The following is a 17,681-nucleotide window of genomic DNA, read 5'->3' as shown; positions in this document are numbered from 1 at the left end:
CAGTGTTCTGACTGATAAAAGCTAGCATGGCATACACTATTATCACTCTATCAACTTGTGCTGCTACTTTCAGGCAAATATGAAATTGGACTTCAAGATTTTATTGTACATCAGTGTTTGTAAGGATCCTGCCACTTACTTTTTCCTTCTCCATTCATTTGACCCCTTGGACAACCAACGTCAGGGAGTACGTAAAAAGATCTGGCTTTCAATCAGGATGGCGACTGAGATTTTAAAGGCAAGGTTTCACAGCACTTTCTCTAAGTTGAGGAGCGACTGATCAGCAAGAGTGATTATTAGAAAGGGCCAATGAAAATAGCACAAGTGCAAGTGGAGTGGTCATTCCTTTGAGTGTGCTAGTGTTTAGCGTGGCCTTGGTCATCAAGCTTGGGTGATGTAAAGTGTCTTGTAAGTACACACTTTCTGTTCTTATTTGTTCATTCCATGTCTGTTAGGGCATAGTAGTTGAGTGAGAATAGCTTCAGGTGCAGAATTTTTACTCTGTGTGGGATGTGGGAAGTCTGGGAGACCTCCAATCTCCCAGATAAAGCTGCAGCTCCCGAGTGAACGTATTAAGGAACTGGAGCTGCATCTCAATGACCTTTGGCTCGTATGGGAAAATGAGGAGGTCATAGACAGGATCTACAGGAAGGTAGTCACCCTAGGTTGCAGGAGACTGTCAGGAGAGGGAGAGGAAATGCACAGCCAGGGCAGAGCGCAATTGTGGCCATTCCCCTCAGTAATAAGTATACAACTTTAGATACTAATGAAGGGGGATAGCCACAGTGACTAGGTCTCTGGCACTGAGTATGTGGCTTAGAAGGTGAAGAGAATTGTTGTGTTAATAGGAGATTCTGTGGCACCCAGATGCCAGGTTGCCTCCCTGGTGTCAGGGTCAGGGATGTCTCAGATCGGGTCCATGGCATTCTCAAGGGCAACAGTGAGCAGCTAATTGGCACCAGTGACGTAGGTAGAGCTGAAATCTGAGAAACAGGATCTCCAGGGTAGTAATCTCTGGATTGCTGCCTGTGCTATGTGCCACTGAGGGTAAGAACAGGATGATTTGGCAGGGGAAAGCTTGGCTGAGGAACTGGTGCAGGGGACAGAGGTTCAGATTTACGGATCATTGGGATCTATTCTGGGGAAAATATGACATATTCAAAAGCGACTGGTTATACCAGAATCAGAGGAGGTCCAATACCCTTTCTGGCAGATTGGCTAGAGTTGTTCAGAAGGGTTGAAACTAATTTAGTAAGAGGATGGTAACAGGAGTGATAAAGCTGAAGCCTTGGTAGCTGGTTTACAAGCAGAGGCAATGAATAGTGAGGAGAGGCTGATGATAGAGCAAAATTGCAGTCGACAGGATGAGTTGCAATATAAAAGGCAGACAAAATCAAAAACAGTGAATACGGGACTGAAGGTGTTGTATCTGACTGCACACAGTATATGGAATTAGGTAGCTGAACTTCTGGCACACTTACAGATTGGCGTGCATAATGTTGCAGGCATCACTGAATCATGGCTGAAAGAAGATTATTGCTAGGAGCTTAATTCAGTTCGGCATGGACTAGAAGGGATGAGATGGCCTGTTTCCGTACTGTAATTGTTATATGGTTAATGTCCAAGAATACACATTGTATCGAAAGGACAGGCAAGAAGGCAGAGCAGGTGGTGTTGCTCTATTGGTAAAAAATGAAATCAAATCATTAGAGAATGGTGACATGGGGTCAGAAGGTGTTGAACTATTGTGGATAGAGCTAAGCAACTGCAAGGGTAAAGAGACCCTGATGGGAGTGGTATACAGACCCCACAAAATGGATGTGGCCTACAAATTACAAAGTGAGGTAGAAAATGCATGCCAAAAGAGTAATCTTATAATAGTTGTGGGAGATTTCAATATGCAGGTAGATTGGGAAAAGAAAGAAAGTGATGGATTCCAAGAGGGGTAATTTTCTAGAATGTTTACGAGATGGCTTTTTAGAGCAGCTCGTGGTTGAACCCTCTAGGGAATCAGTTATTCGGGATTGGGTGTTGTGCAGTGAACCAGAATTGATTAGAGAGCTTAAAGTATAAGAACCCTTGAGGGCAAGTGATCATCGTGTGATCGAATTCACCCGGAAATTATGAGAGGAGAAGCTAAAGTCAGATGCATCAGTGTTACAGTGAAGTCAAGAGAATTAACAGAGGCATGAGAGGGGAGTTGTCCAGGATTGATTGTAAAAGAACACTTGCAGTGATGATGGTAGATCATCAATGGCTAGAATTTTTGGAAGCAATTTGTAAGGCCAAAAAGGAAGAAATTTTCTAGTTGCAAGGTAACACAACCATTGCTGACAAGGGAATACGAAGCCAACATAAAAGCCAAAAAGAGAGTATATAATAGAGCAAAAATTAATGGGAAGTTAGTGGATTAGGAATCTTTTTAAAAAAAATACAACAGAAGGCAACTAAAAAAGTAATTAAGATGGTAAAGATGGAATACAAAAGTAAGCTAGCCAGTAATATCAAAGGGGATACCAAAGGTTTCTTCAGATATATAAATATAAAAGAAAATGCCAAGATTGGATATTAGACTGCTGGAAAATTATGCCGGAGAGGTAGCAAAGTGGGACAAGGAAATGGCAGAAGAACTGAATCAGTATTTTGTATTACCAGTGTGGTGGAAGTTCCAGGTGTCGGGGCCTGAAGTGTGAAGTTACCATAACTAGAGGGAAGGTTCTTGGGAAACTGAAAGTTCTGAAGATGGATAAGTCACCTGAAGGAGCTAGTATATACCTGAGTTCCAAAAGAGGTGGCTGAAGAGATTGTGGAGGCATTAGTAGCGATCTTTCAAGAATCACTAGGTTTTTGGAATGGTTCCAGAAGACTGGAAAATTGCAAATGTCACTTCACTTTTCAAAAAGGGAGAGAGGCAGAAAGGAAACTATAGGCCAGTTAGTCTGACTTCAGTGTTTGGGAAGATGATGGAGTCGATATTACGGCTGAGGTCTCGGTGATTGGAGACACATGATAAAATAGGCCATAGTCAGTGTGGGTTCCTCAAGGTAAAGTTTTACCTGACCAATCTTGGAATTCTTTGAGGAATTGTCAAGCAGGATAGACAAAGGAGAATTGGTTGATGTTGTGTACTTGGATTTTCAAAAGGTCTTTGACAAGATACCACACTTGAGGCTGCTTAACAAGCTATGAGTCTATGGTATTACAGGAAAGATCCTAGCATGGATAAAGCAGTGGCTGATTGACAGGAGGCAAAGAGTGGGAATAGTGGTTGGCTGCTAGTGATCAGTGGTGTTCCATTGGGACTGATTCTTTTTCTTTTTACGTTATATGTCAAATATTTGGGTGATAGAATTGATGGCTTTGTTGCAAAGTTTACTGATGATATGAATATAGGTGGAGGGGCAGGCAGTTTTGAGGAAGGAAAGAGACTACAAAAGGACTTGGACAGAATAGGAGAATTAGCAAAGAAGTGGCAGATAGAATAGCGTGTCAGGAAGAGTATGGTCATGTACTTTTCTAGAAGAAATAAAAGCGTAGACTGTTTTCTAAATGGAGGGAAAATACAAAAATCTGAGGTGCAGAGGGACTTGGGCGTCCTCGAGCAAGTTTCCCTAAAGGTTAATTTTCAGGTTGAACTGCTGGTAAAGAAGGCAAATGCAATGTTAGCATTCATTACAAGAGAATTAGAACATAAAAGCAAGAATGAAATGTTGAGAGGCCTCACTTGGAGTAGTGTGAGCAGTTTTGGGTCCCTTATTTTAGAAAGGATGGGTTGATTGGTGAAAAGTCTTGTTAAAGTGGACATGGAAAGGGTCTTCCTATTGGGGAGACTCTTAAGGCCAGAGGACACAGCCTCAGAATCGAGGGACATTCTTTTAAAATAGAGACAAGGAGGAATTTCTTTAGCCAGAAAGAGGTGAATCTGTGGAATTCTTTAACACAGGCAGCTGTGGAGGCAAAGTCTTTATGTATATTTAAGGCAGAGGTTGATAGATTCTTGATTGGTCAGGGCATGAAGGGATACAAGGAGAAGGCCGAAGATTGGGGCTATGCTGAAATGGCAGAGCAGTCTCGATGGGCCAAATGGCCTAATTCTGCTCCTATATACAATGCTTACATTTGTCTAGATTAAGCTCCATTTGCCATATCAGCAACGGATCTATATTCTGGTGTATCTTTTGACAACTTTCTTCACTATCCACAACAACTCCACCAGTTTTTGTGTCAGGCACATATGTAGTAATCGGCCTATTTACATTTTCATCCGTCGCTTACATACATCACAAAGAACAGAAGTTTCAGCACTGATATCTGCAGAACACCTCTGGTCACAGACCTCCAGTCCAAATAACACTCCTCCATCACTACACACTGCCTTCTGTATCCAAGCCTATTGTGAATCCAAAATTGTGATGTATTTTCAAAATTGTTGCACAGGTCTTGATGTAGCAGCTGTGACAAAGTCTGTGGTGGAAAGCATTAGGAAGAAAGATGCCAAGGACTTTACTCACCATGACCAATCACCATCTCTGGATACTGCCACCACAAAAGTGAGTGTTGTTTTCTGTCTGCTTGTGACCTTAAATAGCAATTAGTAAGCAAAGGTACTTTTCATCATTCCATAATAAGGTTTTGAAATTCATTCAATGTAATTTTAGCAAAATACCTGAAATAAGAATAAACCAGTATTTTGTGCCATGTTCACATAACTTTCAAGAGTAATTAACTAGAGGAGTTATGTCCCTCAATCTAATCTATTTTCTTGGATTCTGTTTTAATTAGATGAATATTCTAAACTATTGTGATCAGATCTCGATTTCCAAAATACCGTACTTAGGTTCAAACCTGTTGAATTAAAGCTATTACAAATGAATATTAGGAGGGAAGGTTTTAGAACAGTGAAGTCAGTACACTTTAAATATTATCATCTGAGCCAGCTAATAACAACTGACCTTTACCTAACTTTTACAGGAAGATCTCTTGAAGATCAATGTTATTGAATGGTTGATGTTTGATCCTGCACAAAGGGCAGAAGCACTAATCCAAAGCAATGCGATAATGAGGAAATTCTTGGGTATGTTCCGCTTTCTACATGCAGGTTTTTAAAACACAATTAGAGCACACTGCCAGTGTCTTCCACAGTGAAGACTGATGCCAAATACTTATTCAGTTCGTCAGCAATTTCCATGCACCTATTACTGTCTCTCCAGCATTGCTTTCCAGTGGTCCAATATCCACTTTTACACTTCAGGTATCTGAAGAAGCTTTTGGTAATCTTTTTACTATTATTGGCTAGCTTACTTTCGCATTCCATGTTAACCTTCTGAATGACTATTTTAATTGCCTTCTGTTGGTTTTTAAAAACTTCCCAATCCTTCTCACTAATTTTTGCTCTGTTTATGCCCTCTCTTTGGCTTTTATGTTGGCTTTGACTTTTCTTCTTAGCCATGGTTGCATCATCTTTCCTTTAGAATACTTCTTCCTCTTTGGGATGTATATATCCTCTACCTTCTGAATTGCTTCCTGAAATTTCAATCATTGCTGTTCTGCCATCATCCCTGCCAGCCTTCTTTTCCAATCAATTCTGACCACCAACTCTCTCATGCCTCTGTAATTCTCTTTACTGTACTGTAATACTGATACATCTGACTTTAACTTCTCAAATTTCAGGGTGAATTTGATCATGTTATAATCACGAGCCCTTAAGAGTTCTACCTTAGGCTCTCTAATCTATTCTGGTTCATGGCACAACACCCAATCCAGAATAGCTGACCCCCTAGTGGACTCAACCACATGCTGCTCTAAAAAGTCATCTCATTTCCCAACCTACCTACATACTGAAATCCCCCATGACTATTGTAACATTGCCCTTTTGGCATGCATTTCTATCTCCTGTGGGCCACATCCTTACTACTGTTTGGGGGTCTGTATACAATTCCCATCAGTCTTTTTACCCTTGCAGTTGCTTAGCTCTATCCACAATGATTCAACACCTTCCGACTCTATGTCACCTCTTTCTAATGATTTAATTTCATTTTTTACCAACAGAGGAACACCATCCCCTCTGCCTTCCTGCCTATCCTTTCAATTCAATGAGTATCCTTGGATCGTCAATCTCCCAGCTATAATCTTTTAGCCATGATTCAGTGATTTCTACACATCATACCTGCCAATCTACAACTGTGCTGCAAGTTCATCTACCTTATTCCATATACTGCAGGCAGTCCGGTACAACACCTTCAGTCCCGTATTCACCCTTTTTAATTTTTTTCTGCCTTTTACGTTGCAACTCATCCTGTTGACTGCAATTTTGCTCTGTGAACAGCCCCTCCTCACTACAATTTGCCTCTGTTTGTAAACCTACTGGTGTCATCTTCAGCACTATTATCCAAGAAGTATTATACAATACTTCTGGCATTGAAATATAGGCAGCTTAGGACACTAGTTGCAGCATGCTCAACTTTTTGATTCCTAACTTTGTCTGACGTCTTACCAACATCTGCCTCCACAAACTCCACTAACTCTGGCCCCATCCTCCACAACCCTAAAAACCACCATGCAGCAATAACAAACCTTCCTGCTAGTCCCCTTACAAAAAGAGTACAGTTAACGTTTCAAGCCAAGACCCTTCCGTAGGGTCTCAGCCTGAAATGTGGACTGTACTGTTTTTCATAGATGCTTCCTAGACTGCTGAGTTCCTCCAGCATTTTATGTGTGTTGCCTGGAGGTCCTGCCCTGACACTTAGCACCTAGCTCCCTATGAAGAACCTCATCACTCATTCTACCTGTGCCATTGGTATCTACGTGGACTATGACTTCTGTTCACCCTCCCACTTAAGAATAGGTGAGTATAATTTGTGTAATTAGTGTCATGATTGTGTTTTGCAGCTTCTAAGAAACATGAAGCAGCTAAAGAGGTGTTCAGCAAAATCCCACAGGATTCTGTTGCTGCTGTGTATGCAAACTGGGAAAATTATGGAATGGAAGTTATGCCTCCAGCAGAGGATGAAAACGCTGTCCGGGAACATTTGTGCATACGAGCTTATCTGGTAAATCGGGAGAGAAAATATTTAAATCTTACATCCCTAGCAGTGAAATCACTCTCGAGGAATGCTGAACAGAAATAAGGCTCTGTTTTTGGAATTACAAACTTGGAATTAATGGCTAGTTATCCCTATAACCTCAAATGGATTGATGACTTAACACTAAATTGGCCAGAGCGCCAAAGGATATTGATGCAAACATAACCAATTTTTGCCAACTAATAATCCTTTCAAAAAATTAATTATCTAAATATTTCTGTTGCAGTTTAAATTTGAAAAAAGCTATAATCTTTGAAAGCATGCTTTCACATTTTTCTGTGCAGTTTTGTTTTTGTGTTGTATGATTACTGATTGTTAAAGTTTCTGCTTCTAGCTAATGAAGTTGTGTAAATTATGCTCTGTTTCAGGAAGCTCATGAAAAATTTAATGAATGGTTCAAAGTGAATCAATCTGCACCACAAGAGCCCACCATTACTGAAAATGCAAGCTTCACAGAAACGGTGGCTCATGAGCACAAGCAGAAAAAGTTCAAGGTTCAAAATATATGTAAAATTTTCAGCTGTTGTAGTTTGTATTTTTCAATGCCTTTTCTATACTTATTTCTTTCATCCCTTCTCTCCAATAGATGGATTATAAAAGATGGAGTGACAACTTGGAAGAATTGACCAATGAAGTAAAAGAGAAAATCTATAATGTCTTGCTTTTTGTAAATGGAGGATGGCTGGTTGACATCAGAGAGGTAAAAGTAAAAAGTAATATTTATTGAAGTATTTGGTTTTTTTTTGGTAAAATATTGAAAATTAAGCAGTTGAGTTAGTTACCCCCAATGTCATGACAGTTCAGGAAATTTGCCCTTGCAGAATTCAGATCACTACCCCAAAAAAAAATGGAATGAAAATGTGTTGTTATGAAATCTGTGAAAAATAAATAAACACAAAATAAAGAAAATTGAACTAGTTTAGCAAGGACAAACATTGCAGGCTGCCAGTTCACAACGGAAGGCCACTTAAAGGGTTTGCTTTGGAAATTGACATGGCAATCTCTTCATTTGATACTTGTACACAGTGCCTTATTGAACAATGTAAAATCCATTCCTAAGGATTTAAAACAACATGCCTTTCTCTTCTGTGTACAATACAGTCAGAATTCTCCTACCTGTAGAAATGTTTGTAACACAAGGTCCAATGGAGTGCAGTGGGGAGGAGGGGGTGGAGGTTATCCAGAAGCCTGCTTGTCCAGGTAGACTCATTGTTTCAGCTTGTTCCTGCCCCACTGAACTCATATCAGCTCACCTTGACTCTGTTTCATTCCCCTCCCCCCTCCCCAGTTCAGTCCCTTCCTACCTACATCTGTGACATCTCACACGGTCTTGATCTTTTCAAGGATTTCAACTTCTCTGGCTCCCTTCATCTCACTTTTACTATGGATGTCCAGTCCCTATACACCTTCATCCCCCACCAGGAAGGCCTCAAATCTGTTTTTTTCTGGACACCAGAGTAAACAGTTCCCCTCCACCACCATTCTCCTGTGCCTAGTGGAACTTGTTCTCATTCTCAATAATTTCTCCTTTGGTTCCTCCCACTTCCTTCAAACAAAAAGGGTAGCCATGGACATTCGCATCGGTCCCAGCTCGTGCCTGCCCGGCATGATCGATTTCTCAACTACCAGTAATGCCCCCCAACTCCCCCCACCCCTACCACCTCATCTTACCAGTCAACTTCCCAGCTCTTTACTTCATACCTCCCCTTCCAGGTTTCACCTACCACCTGGCTTTTCTCTCCCCTCCCCCCCACCTTTTAAATCTACTACTCAGCACTTTTTCTCCAGTCCTGCTGAAGAGTTTTGGCCCAAAACATTGACTGTACTTTTTTCCATAGATGCTGCCTGGCTTCCAGAGTTCCTCCAGCATTTTGTGTGTTGTTGTTGGGTGGAGATTCATGTTGTGTCAGTGCACAACTATATATCAATTAAATAAAAGCATGCACATGGAAGATGGTTTTAATTGGTGTATTCATGTTGAAGAGAGAGTACATTGCATATGTGTAGGCAACAGCGCATGCAAAGACAACAGTTCAATACGTAGTGCTAAGGGGGGTCATTGCTGTAAAAGAAATAGATCCATAATTTACCCTTCCTCCCCCTTTATTTTAATGCAACATAAAATGGTACATGAACAAAACATTCAATTTCCCTTTCATAAACCCATATTCCAAATAAAGGTGCTTTCACAATAACAGTCCATAACGAACTTCAGAGTTCTAAAGGTTTGGTCTTTTGGGTGACGCTCTGTTTCAGGATAGCGCCTCGAGCTGTGGAGTGGCATCAGGTTTGATAGGTGTCTTGTCTGAGACAACGTTCTCAGTTTTTCATGTCACGTCACTGTCGGTGACATAATCATCACTGAGAGGCAAGTCCGGTGACTGTAATGTGTCCATCTTGTTGGATGCAATTGACTTGGGTGTGTTCTTTGGTTGAGCATCCAGTATCTGGTCCACATGACATCTCCATGTCTGATCTCCAATATCCACTGTGTATATTAATGCTCAGTTCTTGTACCTATTCTACCAGGTGTCCACTTGTCTTCTTGGATTTCCTGTCCAAACTGGAAGCTACTTGCTGCTTCACTTGCCAACTGGGTGATCTGTTTATTCTGTACTTCCACCTGAAAGTCTGGTTTCAGAAGGTCAATGCGAGATCTCAGATTCCTGCTCAGGATCAGCATTGCAGGTGTTTGATTTGACGTCACGTGAACAGGGTTCCAATACACAAAAAGGAAGCTGACTACCTTGTGCTGTAAAGAAATGTCCTCCTTGTCCATCGCTGTAATGGACTCTTGAAGGTTTGGATCAACCTGGATCAGCTAATCTATTCATTGCTGTGTGATGAGGAGCTGACTTGAAATGTCTGCCATTTTTCTTCATGAACAATCAGAATTCTTCTGATGTATGTTGTGGTCTGTTGTCGCTCACAGTTTGTTCTGATAAGCCATTTCTGGCAAAGAGCGTCATCAGGGTGAAGACGGTCTTTGCTGAGGTGGTTAACTTCATTGGTATAACGCCAGCCACTGCAAGTGAGCATCCACAGCAATCAGAAGCGTGGAGTTCATGAATGGGCCAGCAAAGTCAACATGTACTCTTTGCTATTGTGACGGCCACTTCTATGGGTGTGATGATGCCTGTGTATTTTGATTACTTTGGCATCCCAAACAGCTTTTGGCCAACTTCAATCTGCTTACCTATTCCCAGCCAGCTCTGGGCGTGACTCTTCCTCTTGACTGTATCCAGGTGTCCTTCATGCAGATTTTCTAACACTCTGCTGCACAGTTTAGAGGGAATCACAACACGAGATCTACATTTCAGCATTCTTTGACAAAAAATCCATCTCTAAAGTCACAGTATTGGGGAAGTTTGCAATGTATTTAGAAATGCTCTCGTCTTTTAACTGGTTCCTTTTGTAAGATCTAAATCTCTCGGCTATTATGAACGGTTTAGGGCTCAATTCATTTTGTAAAATCATAACAATTTCATCGAAAGTCTTGCTTGCTGGCTCTGCGGGGGTTACCAAGTTGTGTAAGAGACTATGTTTTTGGCCCCATTAAGCTAAAAAGTGTAGGGGCTTTCTTTTGCTCCCCCACATTGTTTGCATTACAATACAGTTCCACCCTCTTGATATATGTCTCCCAGCCTTCATTACCACCATCAAATTTGTCAACTTCTCCAACTGAAGCTATTGCCATGTTATTTTCGCTTTAAATTCACTGTTACTATGCACTGTACTCACACGTTTGTTAACGTCTGTGATGGCTTTCTCATACTGTTTAACTCTCACTGTTTTGTCCTGTAACTGTCCTTGAAGTTTGTGATATTTTCTGACATACAGGTTTGTACTTGTCACCAATGTATTGTGTCTCTGCACAACTACATACCAGTTAAATAAAAGCACACAAGCGGAAAATGGCTTTAACTGGTGTATTCACATTGCAGTGAGGGAGAACAATGCGAATGCATAGACAACAAATCATTATGTAGTATTGGGGGATAGTCATTGCTCTAAAAGAACGTTACAGTTCATATTATGGAAAATCATGATACAGTTGTTTTTAGGAATTTAACCCGTCCTTTATGTGGGGATACACAAATTAGTCATTGTTCGTTGGTTTATTTCAACATATGCAAGGAAGTCATCCAGTTATACAACTGATAAGTCAAAATTACACCAAAATCATACGACCTGTATCATACATTTCTGAAGTCATACATCATGAAAGAGCAGTGTACAGGCATATATTTATCAGTTGACAGCCTGATATGAAATCTTCACCCTGTTCAGTGTCCGATCATGACAAACTGTCCATAGGACACTCAAAAGTTGCTGTGCAGGTTGACTCTGTGGTTAAGAAGGCATACGGTGCATTGGCCTTCATCAACTGTGGGAATGTTACAGCTATATAGGACCCTGGTCAGTGCCCACTTGGAGTACTGTGCTCAGTTCTGGTCGCTTCACTAGAGGAAGGATGTGGAAGCCATGGAAAGGGTGCAGAGGAGATTTACAAGGATGTTGCCTGGATTAGGGAGCATGCCTTATGAGAATAGGTTGAGTGAACTTGGCCTTTTCTCCTTGGAGCAACAGAGGATGAGAGGTGACCTGATAGAGGTGTATTACATGATGAGAGGCATTGATCGTGTGTAATCAGAGGCTTTTTCCCAGGGCTGAAATGGCTGTCACAAGAGGGCACAGTTTTAAGTTGCTTGGAAGTAGGTACACAGGAGATGTCAGGGGTAAGTTTTTTTAAGCAGAGAGTGGTGAGTGCATGGAATGGGCTACCAGCGGTGGTGGTAGAGATGGATATGATGGGGTCTTTTAAGAGACACCTAGACAGGTACATGGAGCTTAGAAAAATAGAGGGCTATGGATAACCCTGGGTTATTTCTAAAGAAAGTACCTGTTCGGAGCAGCATTGTGGGCCAAAGGACCTGTATTGTACTGTAGTTTTTCTGTGTTTCTGAACTATTCCATTTGTATCAACAAATTAATGGATCATTGCTTGATTGTTATCACCTCACTTCAAAGATCACTTAGTAATTAGTAGCCACATTTCCTTTGTTGAAACCTATCACCCCTTTGCCATTTCTGCAGAAGTTAGTTATTTTAGACACAAACCTCTGGATTTATCTCTCTTCCACTCATGTAGCTATCCATAGTCTGCTAATCCAGAAACAGTGGATTGGATATCTATATTTGGGACATATATTTTGTACATATATTGTTCTGCTTGACACTTATGTTGACCCAGACTGTGATTAGCATGGATGTTCCTACAAAGCCTGCAACGTTCCTCTGACCTTCACTGAAGAGACATTATCTACAAGGGAACATCCCAGTGAGCCACATCTGTAGGCTAGTAATCAGTGCAACAGACCAAATTGTTGAAGAGCTGGTCTGCTGAAGTGCATGTAGAAATAAAATTAAGCAAAAGCAAAATTTTCATATCAAATATTTGAAACATATTATCTCATTTAAAAATAATTGACCACTGCAATGTAAAATCGCATTTTCCTAAAATCAAATTTCTCTTAAATGTTACATTGATATGTATTTTTTCTACAAGACTTCAAATGAGTTTTTACTTAGTCCAGTGTTATCAGTTTTATTACTGTGATTGCATGCCTTGAAAATGGTTATTTGGCTTGGTGAAATGATGGAAATAGTTTAATTTCACTTCACGTACCTAGTGATAATGTACTTTATATCTGTAGCAGTGTTAACGTGGTTCCTATATTTAACTGATAATTCCTATGATCCAGAATGCTGAAGAAGATGTTGAGCGCAGTCATCAGTTAAACTTGTTACGTCAGCTCTGCCTTCCAGCAATGTGCTTCTTGCTTCACACAGTGCTGCACAGCACAAAGCAATACCAACAGTGTTTAAAGCTGGCTGATGTGATTGCATCCGAACAACACAAGCTTTATCAAGTAAGTAAGCAGATTTCAAATCTGCTTGGAGTCCTTTGTCTACCAATGTTTAATTCTTTTGTGAATCGCAAGTCACTTGAATGTGCAGAGGGTAAAAAAAATTGGCAACTAATCCATGATTTTTTTGAAAACATCATTCCAATAAATGTAAGCTATTTACTTTCTATTGACCAGTATTAAAATGTTTCCTCCAATGGCTAAAAGGGTGGTTTCTGCAATAACGTGTACGGTTTTCATTAACTTTTGCTACAAGGGTAAAACATAATTATGTACTTTTTAAAGGATGTGTTTGGGTAAGCTCTTGTGGAAAAGGAATAATCAGTAATACCTGAAGAATTTTATTAGGCCAGATTTTGCTGGCCTGACATACTCAACTACTCATCATTCAACACTGTCGTCAGTTCTGAGAAGTGAGGCAGGGGGCACAGTAGCAGAGCAATTGCATGATGCTTTACTGCGCTATCAGTGATCAGGGTTCAACTCCTTCCACTCCGGGGTGCTCCAATTTCCTGTACAAGATGTACAGATTAGGGTTAGTAAGTTGTGGGCATGCCATGTTAGCACCAGGAGAGTGGCGACGAGTGCGGGCTGCCCGCAGCATAAGTCTACTGTTCCTCTCCTATCAAATTCCACGTTCTTCAGATCCTTGCTTCTTGCATCATTCCCACTCTACCCTTTCCTCATCTGCCTATCATCCTCCTCAGTTGGATTCACCAGCTTTTTCTCCACCTCTCCCACACTTTTTATACTCATTATCTCCCTTATTCTTTTTCATTCCTGGTGAAGGGTCTTGACTGGAAATATTGACTGTCCATTTTCCTCCAAAGATGTTGCCTGACCCACTGAGTTCTGCACCATTTTGTGTGTTGCTCCAGATTTCCACCATCTGCAGAATCTTGTTCCTCCAAAATGTTTATGTTCATTTTTTAAAACATTTGAGTGAATAGATTTGTCTTAACTTTGCTCCTTTGCATTTCATTTTTTCTTGAATGTAAATATGAGGTTATTTGATAAAATGTGAGCACCACAGCTCTACACGCAGTATATTTTCAACATTTACTATATGTTATAGGCAATAAAACTTATTCCAAAACTGTAAAGATATTATTGAGAATCAGTGATGGAGTCCTGAGCATGGGTTGATCATCTCCCAGCAGGAGCTCCCCTTATATCATTTCAGTTTCTCTGCTGGGAAGATATCCACTTGTGGAAGAGCTACAAAATGTCATAAATGAACTCAAATTTATACTCTTCAAAAGACAATTAACAACAATATTGAACAAAATGATTTTTGGTCTGTTGGTCTAGGTAACAGTTAAAAAAAACAGTAAGGTAGAAATCAGTAGAATGGGAAGCATCTATGAAGAGAGAAGCAGTTAACATTTCAAATAGATGATTTTCCATCAGAAGTACTAGAATTCTGATCATGTCATGAAATTAGTTGCAAAAGATGCTCTGTATATAGTAATATACTAATATATATAGTAATTATTATGTAATTTTACTGTGATTTGCATTTTCATACAACAGGTATTCACAAAAGAAGAAATGACAAAGTTTTTGCGGCTATTGAGAGAGTCATCACTCATGCTATTGGATCAGAACCTTGATCCTCTGGGGTATGAATTACAACCCTGATTATCTGAAATAGAGTGAAAAGACATAATTTCCATAAAATAGGAGTCCAATTTTTGTTGAAGTAACTTCACAATTTCTCGCCCACCACACTTCTCCATTTCAAAAAGTTGTGTTTTCTTTAACTGGAAATGGTCGATATTTGGATTTGTAATTTTATTTACACTCTAATTTTTTATACAAAGATCTTGTACCGTCTTACTGAATGCACTGGTTTGCTCTGTAATTATAAATCAATAAAGTTTCAAGTTATAATCAACTTTTTATTTACCTATTTTTAATTAAATACATGATAGAACATCCCTTTTATTGACCATGGTTGCAAATGGTGCTGCAGTGATTGCAGTGATTAAGTTATTGAATCCAGGGATAGAAATTCCCTGGATTCCTGACCTTTGCAGCTATGGAATTTAATTTCAGTTAACTGATTTTTTTTACTAGAATTTTTAAAAATATAAGTTCGGTAATGCTACGAAGCACACAATGATAAAGAAACTAGATTCATTGACCTAGGCCTGTTTCCGTGCTGTAATTGTTATATGGTTAAGGGTGAAAGGTCAAGTATTAAGGGGTACCTGAGGGGGACTGTCTCCACATGGTAAGATCCTTTAAACAAATAGTACTCATCTCATGAATTGATCAAATAGCAGGCTGGATGTAGTTCTATGGTAAGGCATACCTTGCATCCAGCACACCACATTCATAATCTCACTAATTGCATGCTGTCCCTCTGCTGAGATGGAAATGTTAGAAGTATACAGGGAGGAGAGAATGCTCCAGTAAAGTCTTGTGTATCATGCCAAATACAATCAAGAAAAACTGCTGATGATCACTGTCCTCCCGCAGCTGAATCTGTATGTTTTCAACATTTGGAAGAACAATGAACAGCAGCAGAAGTAGCATTCAATGTGGCAAGTAACGTTCACACTATACACATTAACTACAGGTTCTTCCTACATTACAAATGCCTGACTTATGGACACCTTTGGGAGAGCAGCCAAATAGATTTGCTAGCTGCTGTGGGGTTGGGTAGGAAAGGAATGAGGTATATGAGTTTTTTTCTTCCCTCCCCAAGCAACAATATTCATCTGGGTTGAGCAGGCCCCACCCCACCACTCTCCTACAGCATTCCCCATTCCCATTTTCCTTTCTCATTACCTCCCTCTGGTGCTCCATCTCCTTTTCTTTCTACCACGGCCTTCTGTCCTCTCCTATCGGATTCTCCCTTCTCCAGCCCTGCATCTCTCTCACCAATTAACTTCCTAGCTCTTTACTTCACCCCTCCCTCCTGATTTCATCTATCACCTTGTGGTTCTTCCTCCCCTCCCTCCACCTTCTTGCTCTGACTCCTCACCTGTTATTCTCCAGGTCTGATGAAGGGTCTCGGCCCGAAACATTGACTGTATTCTTTTCCAGAGATGCTGCCTGGCCTGCTGAGTTCATCCAGCATTTTGTGCGTGTTGCTTGAATTTCCAGCATCTACAGATTTTCTCTGTTTGTGATTGGGTACCTTCAACATAGTATCATCATATGTATCATCCAAACGCAGTCAAGAAAAACTGATGATGGTCACTGTCCTCCGTTAGCTATATCCATACTTGTTCAACATTTGGAAGAGCTATGAGCAGCAGCAGCAGCAGCAGCATTCAATGTAGCAAGTAACATTCACACTATGCAATTATTGACTACAGGTCCTCCCAACAGTACAAATGCCTGACTTATGGACACCTTATACATATGAATGAGCATTTGGGAGAGCAGGCAGATGTATGTGCTGGCTGCTGTGGGGTTGGGTGGGAATGGAATGAGGTATATGAGCATGCTTTTTCTTCCCTCCCCATTTGTCTGGGTTGAGCCAAGCAGAGCTAAGCCCACTGAGCGGTCACTCATTCGCTCACTGATTCAGTGACCTCAACTGGAAACTGCTCTTGCGCCTGCTTGCTCTCCCATCATAACTGTTATAGTGATCCTCTTGCATCCACTTGTTCATTTCTGACTTACAAACAATTCAGGTCACAAACACTTCTTGGGAATGGAACCCTGGGAGGACATGCATCTCCAATGACAGTACCTAACTCTTGATATTTAGTGGCTTTGCCATTGCTGGATCCTGCATAATGAATATCCTTGAAGATGAGAAAATCTGCAGATGCTGGAAACCCAAGTGACACACTCAAAATGCTAGAAGAACTCAGCAGGCCAGGCAGCATTTACAGAAAAAAGTAAGTAGGCAGCATTTTGGGCCGAGACCCTTCATCAGGACTGGCAAAGGGTCACAACCGGAAACATTCTTGAAGAATTGCTCCAGAAGCTAAAAAGTGTGTGGAATGGGCTGCCAGTGGCAGTGGTGGAGATGGAAATGATAGGGTCTTTTAAGAGACTACTGGATGGCTGCATAGAGCTTAGAAAAATAGAGGGTTATGGGTAAAGCCCAGGTAATTCTAAGGTAGAGACATATTTGGCACAGCTTTGTGGGTCAAAGGGCCTGTATTGTGCTATATGTTTTCTATGGTTTGGACCAATTGCCACTACAGGTAAGAGGAAGAGTATCTTATGAAGAGTGACTCATTTTATGACACCCATTGCCTGCCTGACATCAGTGCAATCATCTCTATTTACCTGGATGAGCACAACTCAAGCAGATCAACAAAATCAAGGACAATGCAGCCTAATTAATTTGCAACCCCATTCACACTTTAAACACCCACTCCATCACTTTGCTTCTCTCCATGTCAACTACAGAATGTGCTGGGGTTACTGGCTTGGGCCACTGCAAAAGCTCCTTACAAATGTGTGACTTCTACCACAAAGGGAAGTAAATGTGACATAAACAACACTCGGAGTTCTAAGTTGCACACCATCCTGATTTGAAAATATTTCTGCTGTTCCTTCGTCATCATTTTGGCTAAATACTGGAAAACTACTCAACAACAATGCTTTCTCCAGAACGACTGCACTCTCATGAATAGGATTCACCATCATTATCTTGAGCAATTAGGAATTGTACAGTAAATGCTAGCCCTCCCTGAAT

The 17,681-nt window shown here is 40.7% G+C and overlaps 1 protein-coding gene across 1 annotated transcript in view; it reads left to right on the top strand.

Annotated features, from left to right (window-relative positions):
- nup107 (nucleoporin 107) overlaps positions 1–14,909 on the top strand; it is a 54,145-nt gene extending 39,236 nt beyond the window's left edge. Inside the window, exons 22-28 of the mRNA XM_059978338.1 lie at positions 4,438–4,550; positions 4,972–5,074; positions 6,889–7,049; positions 7,451–7,576; positions 7,669–7,782; positions 12,848–13,015; positions 14,546–14,909. Of these exons, the coding sequence (XP_059834321.1) occupies positions 4,438–4,550; positions 4,972–5,074; positions 6,889–7,049; positions 7,451–7,576; positions 7,669–7,782; positions 12,848–13,015; positions 14,546–14,653 (893 nt within the window). The 3' untranslated portion in view covers positions 14,654–14,909. The remainder of the gene's footprint in view (positions 1–4,437; positions 4,551–4,971; positions 5,075–6,888; positions 7,050–7,450; positions 7,577–7,668; positions 7,783–12,847; positions 13,016–14,545) is intronic.
- Positions 14,910–17,681: the final 2,772 nt, after the last annotated feature.

Source organism: Hypanus sabinus, chromosome 8, assembly GCF_030144855.1.
Source record: "Hypanus sabinus isolate sHypSab1 chromosome 8, sHypSab1.hap1, whole genome shotgun sequence".
In the NCBI taxonomy this organism is placed as follows: Eukaryota; Metazoa; Chordata; class Chondrichthyes; order Myliobatiformes; family Dasyatidae; genus Hypanus; species Hypanus sabinus.
Note: the sequence above shows the minus strand (reverse complement) of the source record. Positions and strands in the feature narration are given on the sequence as shown.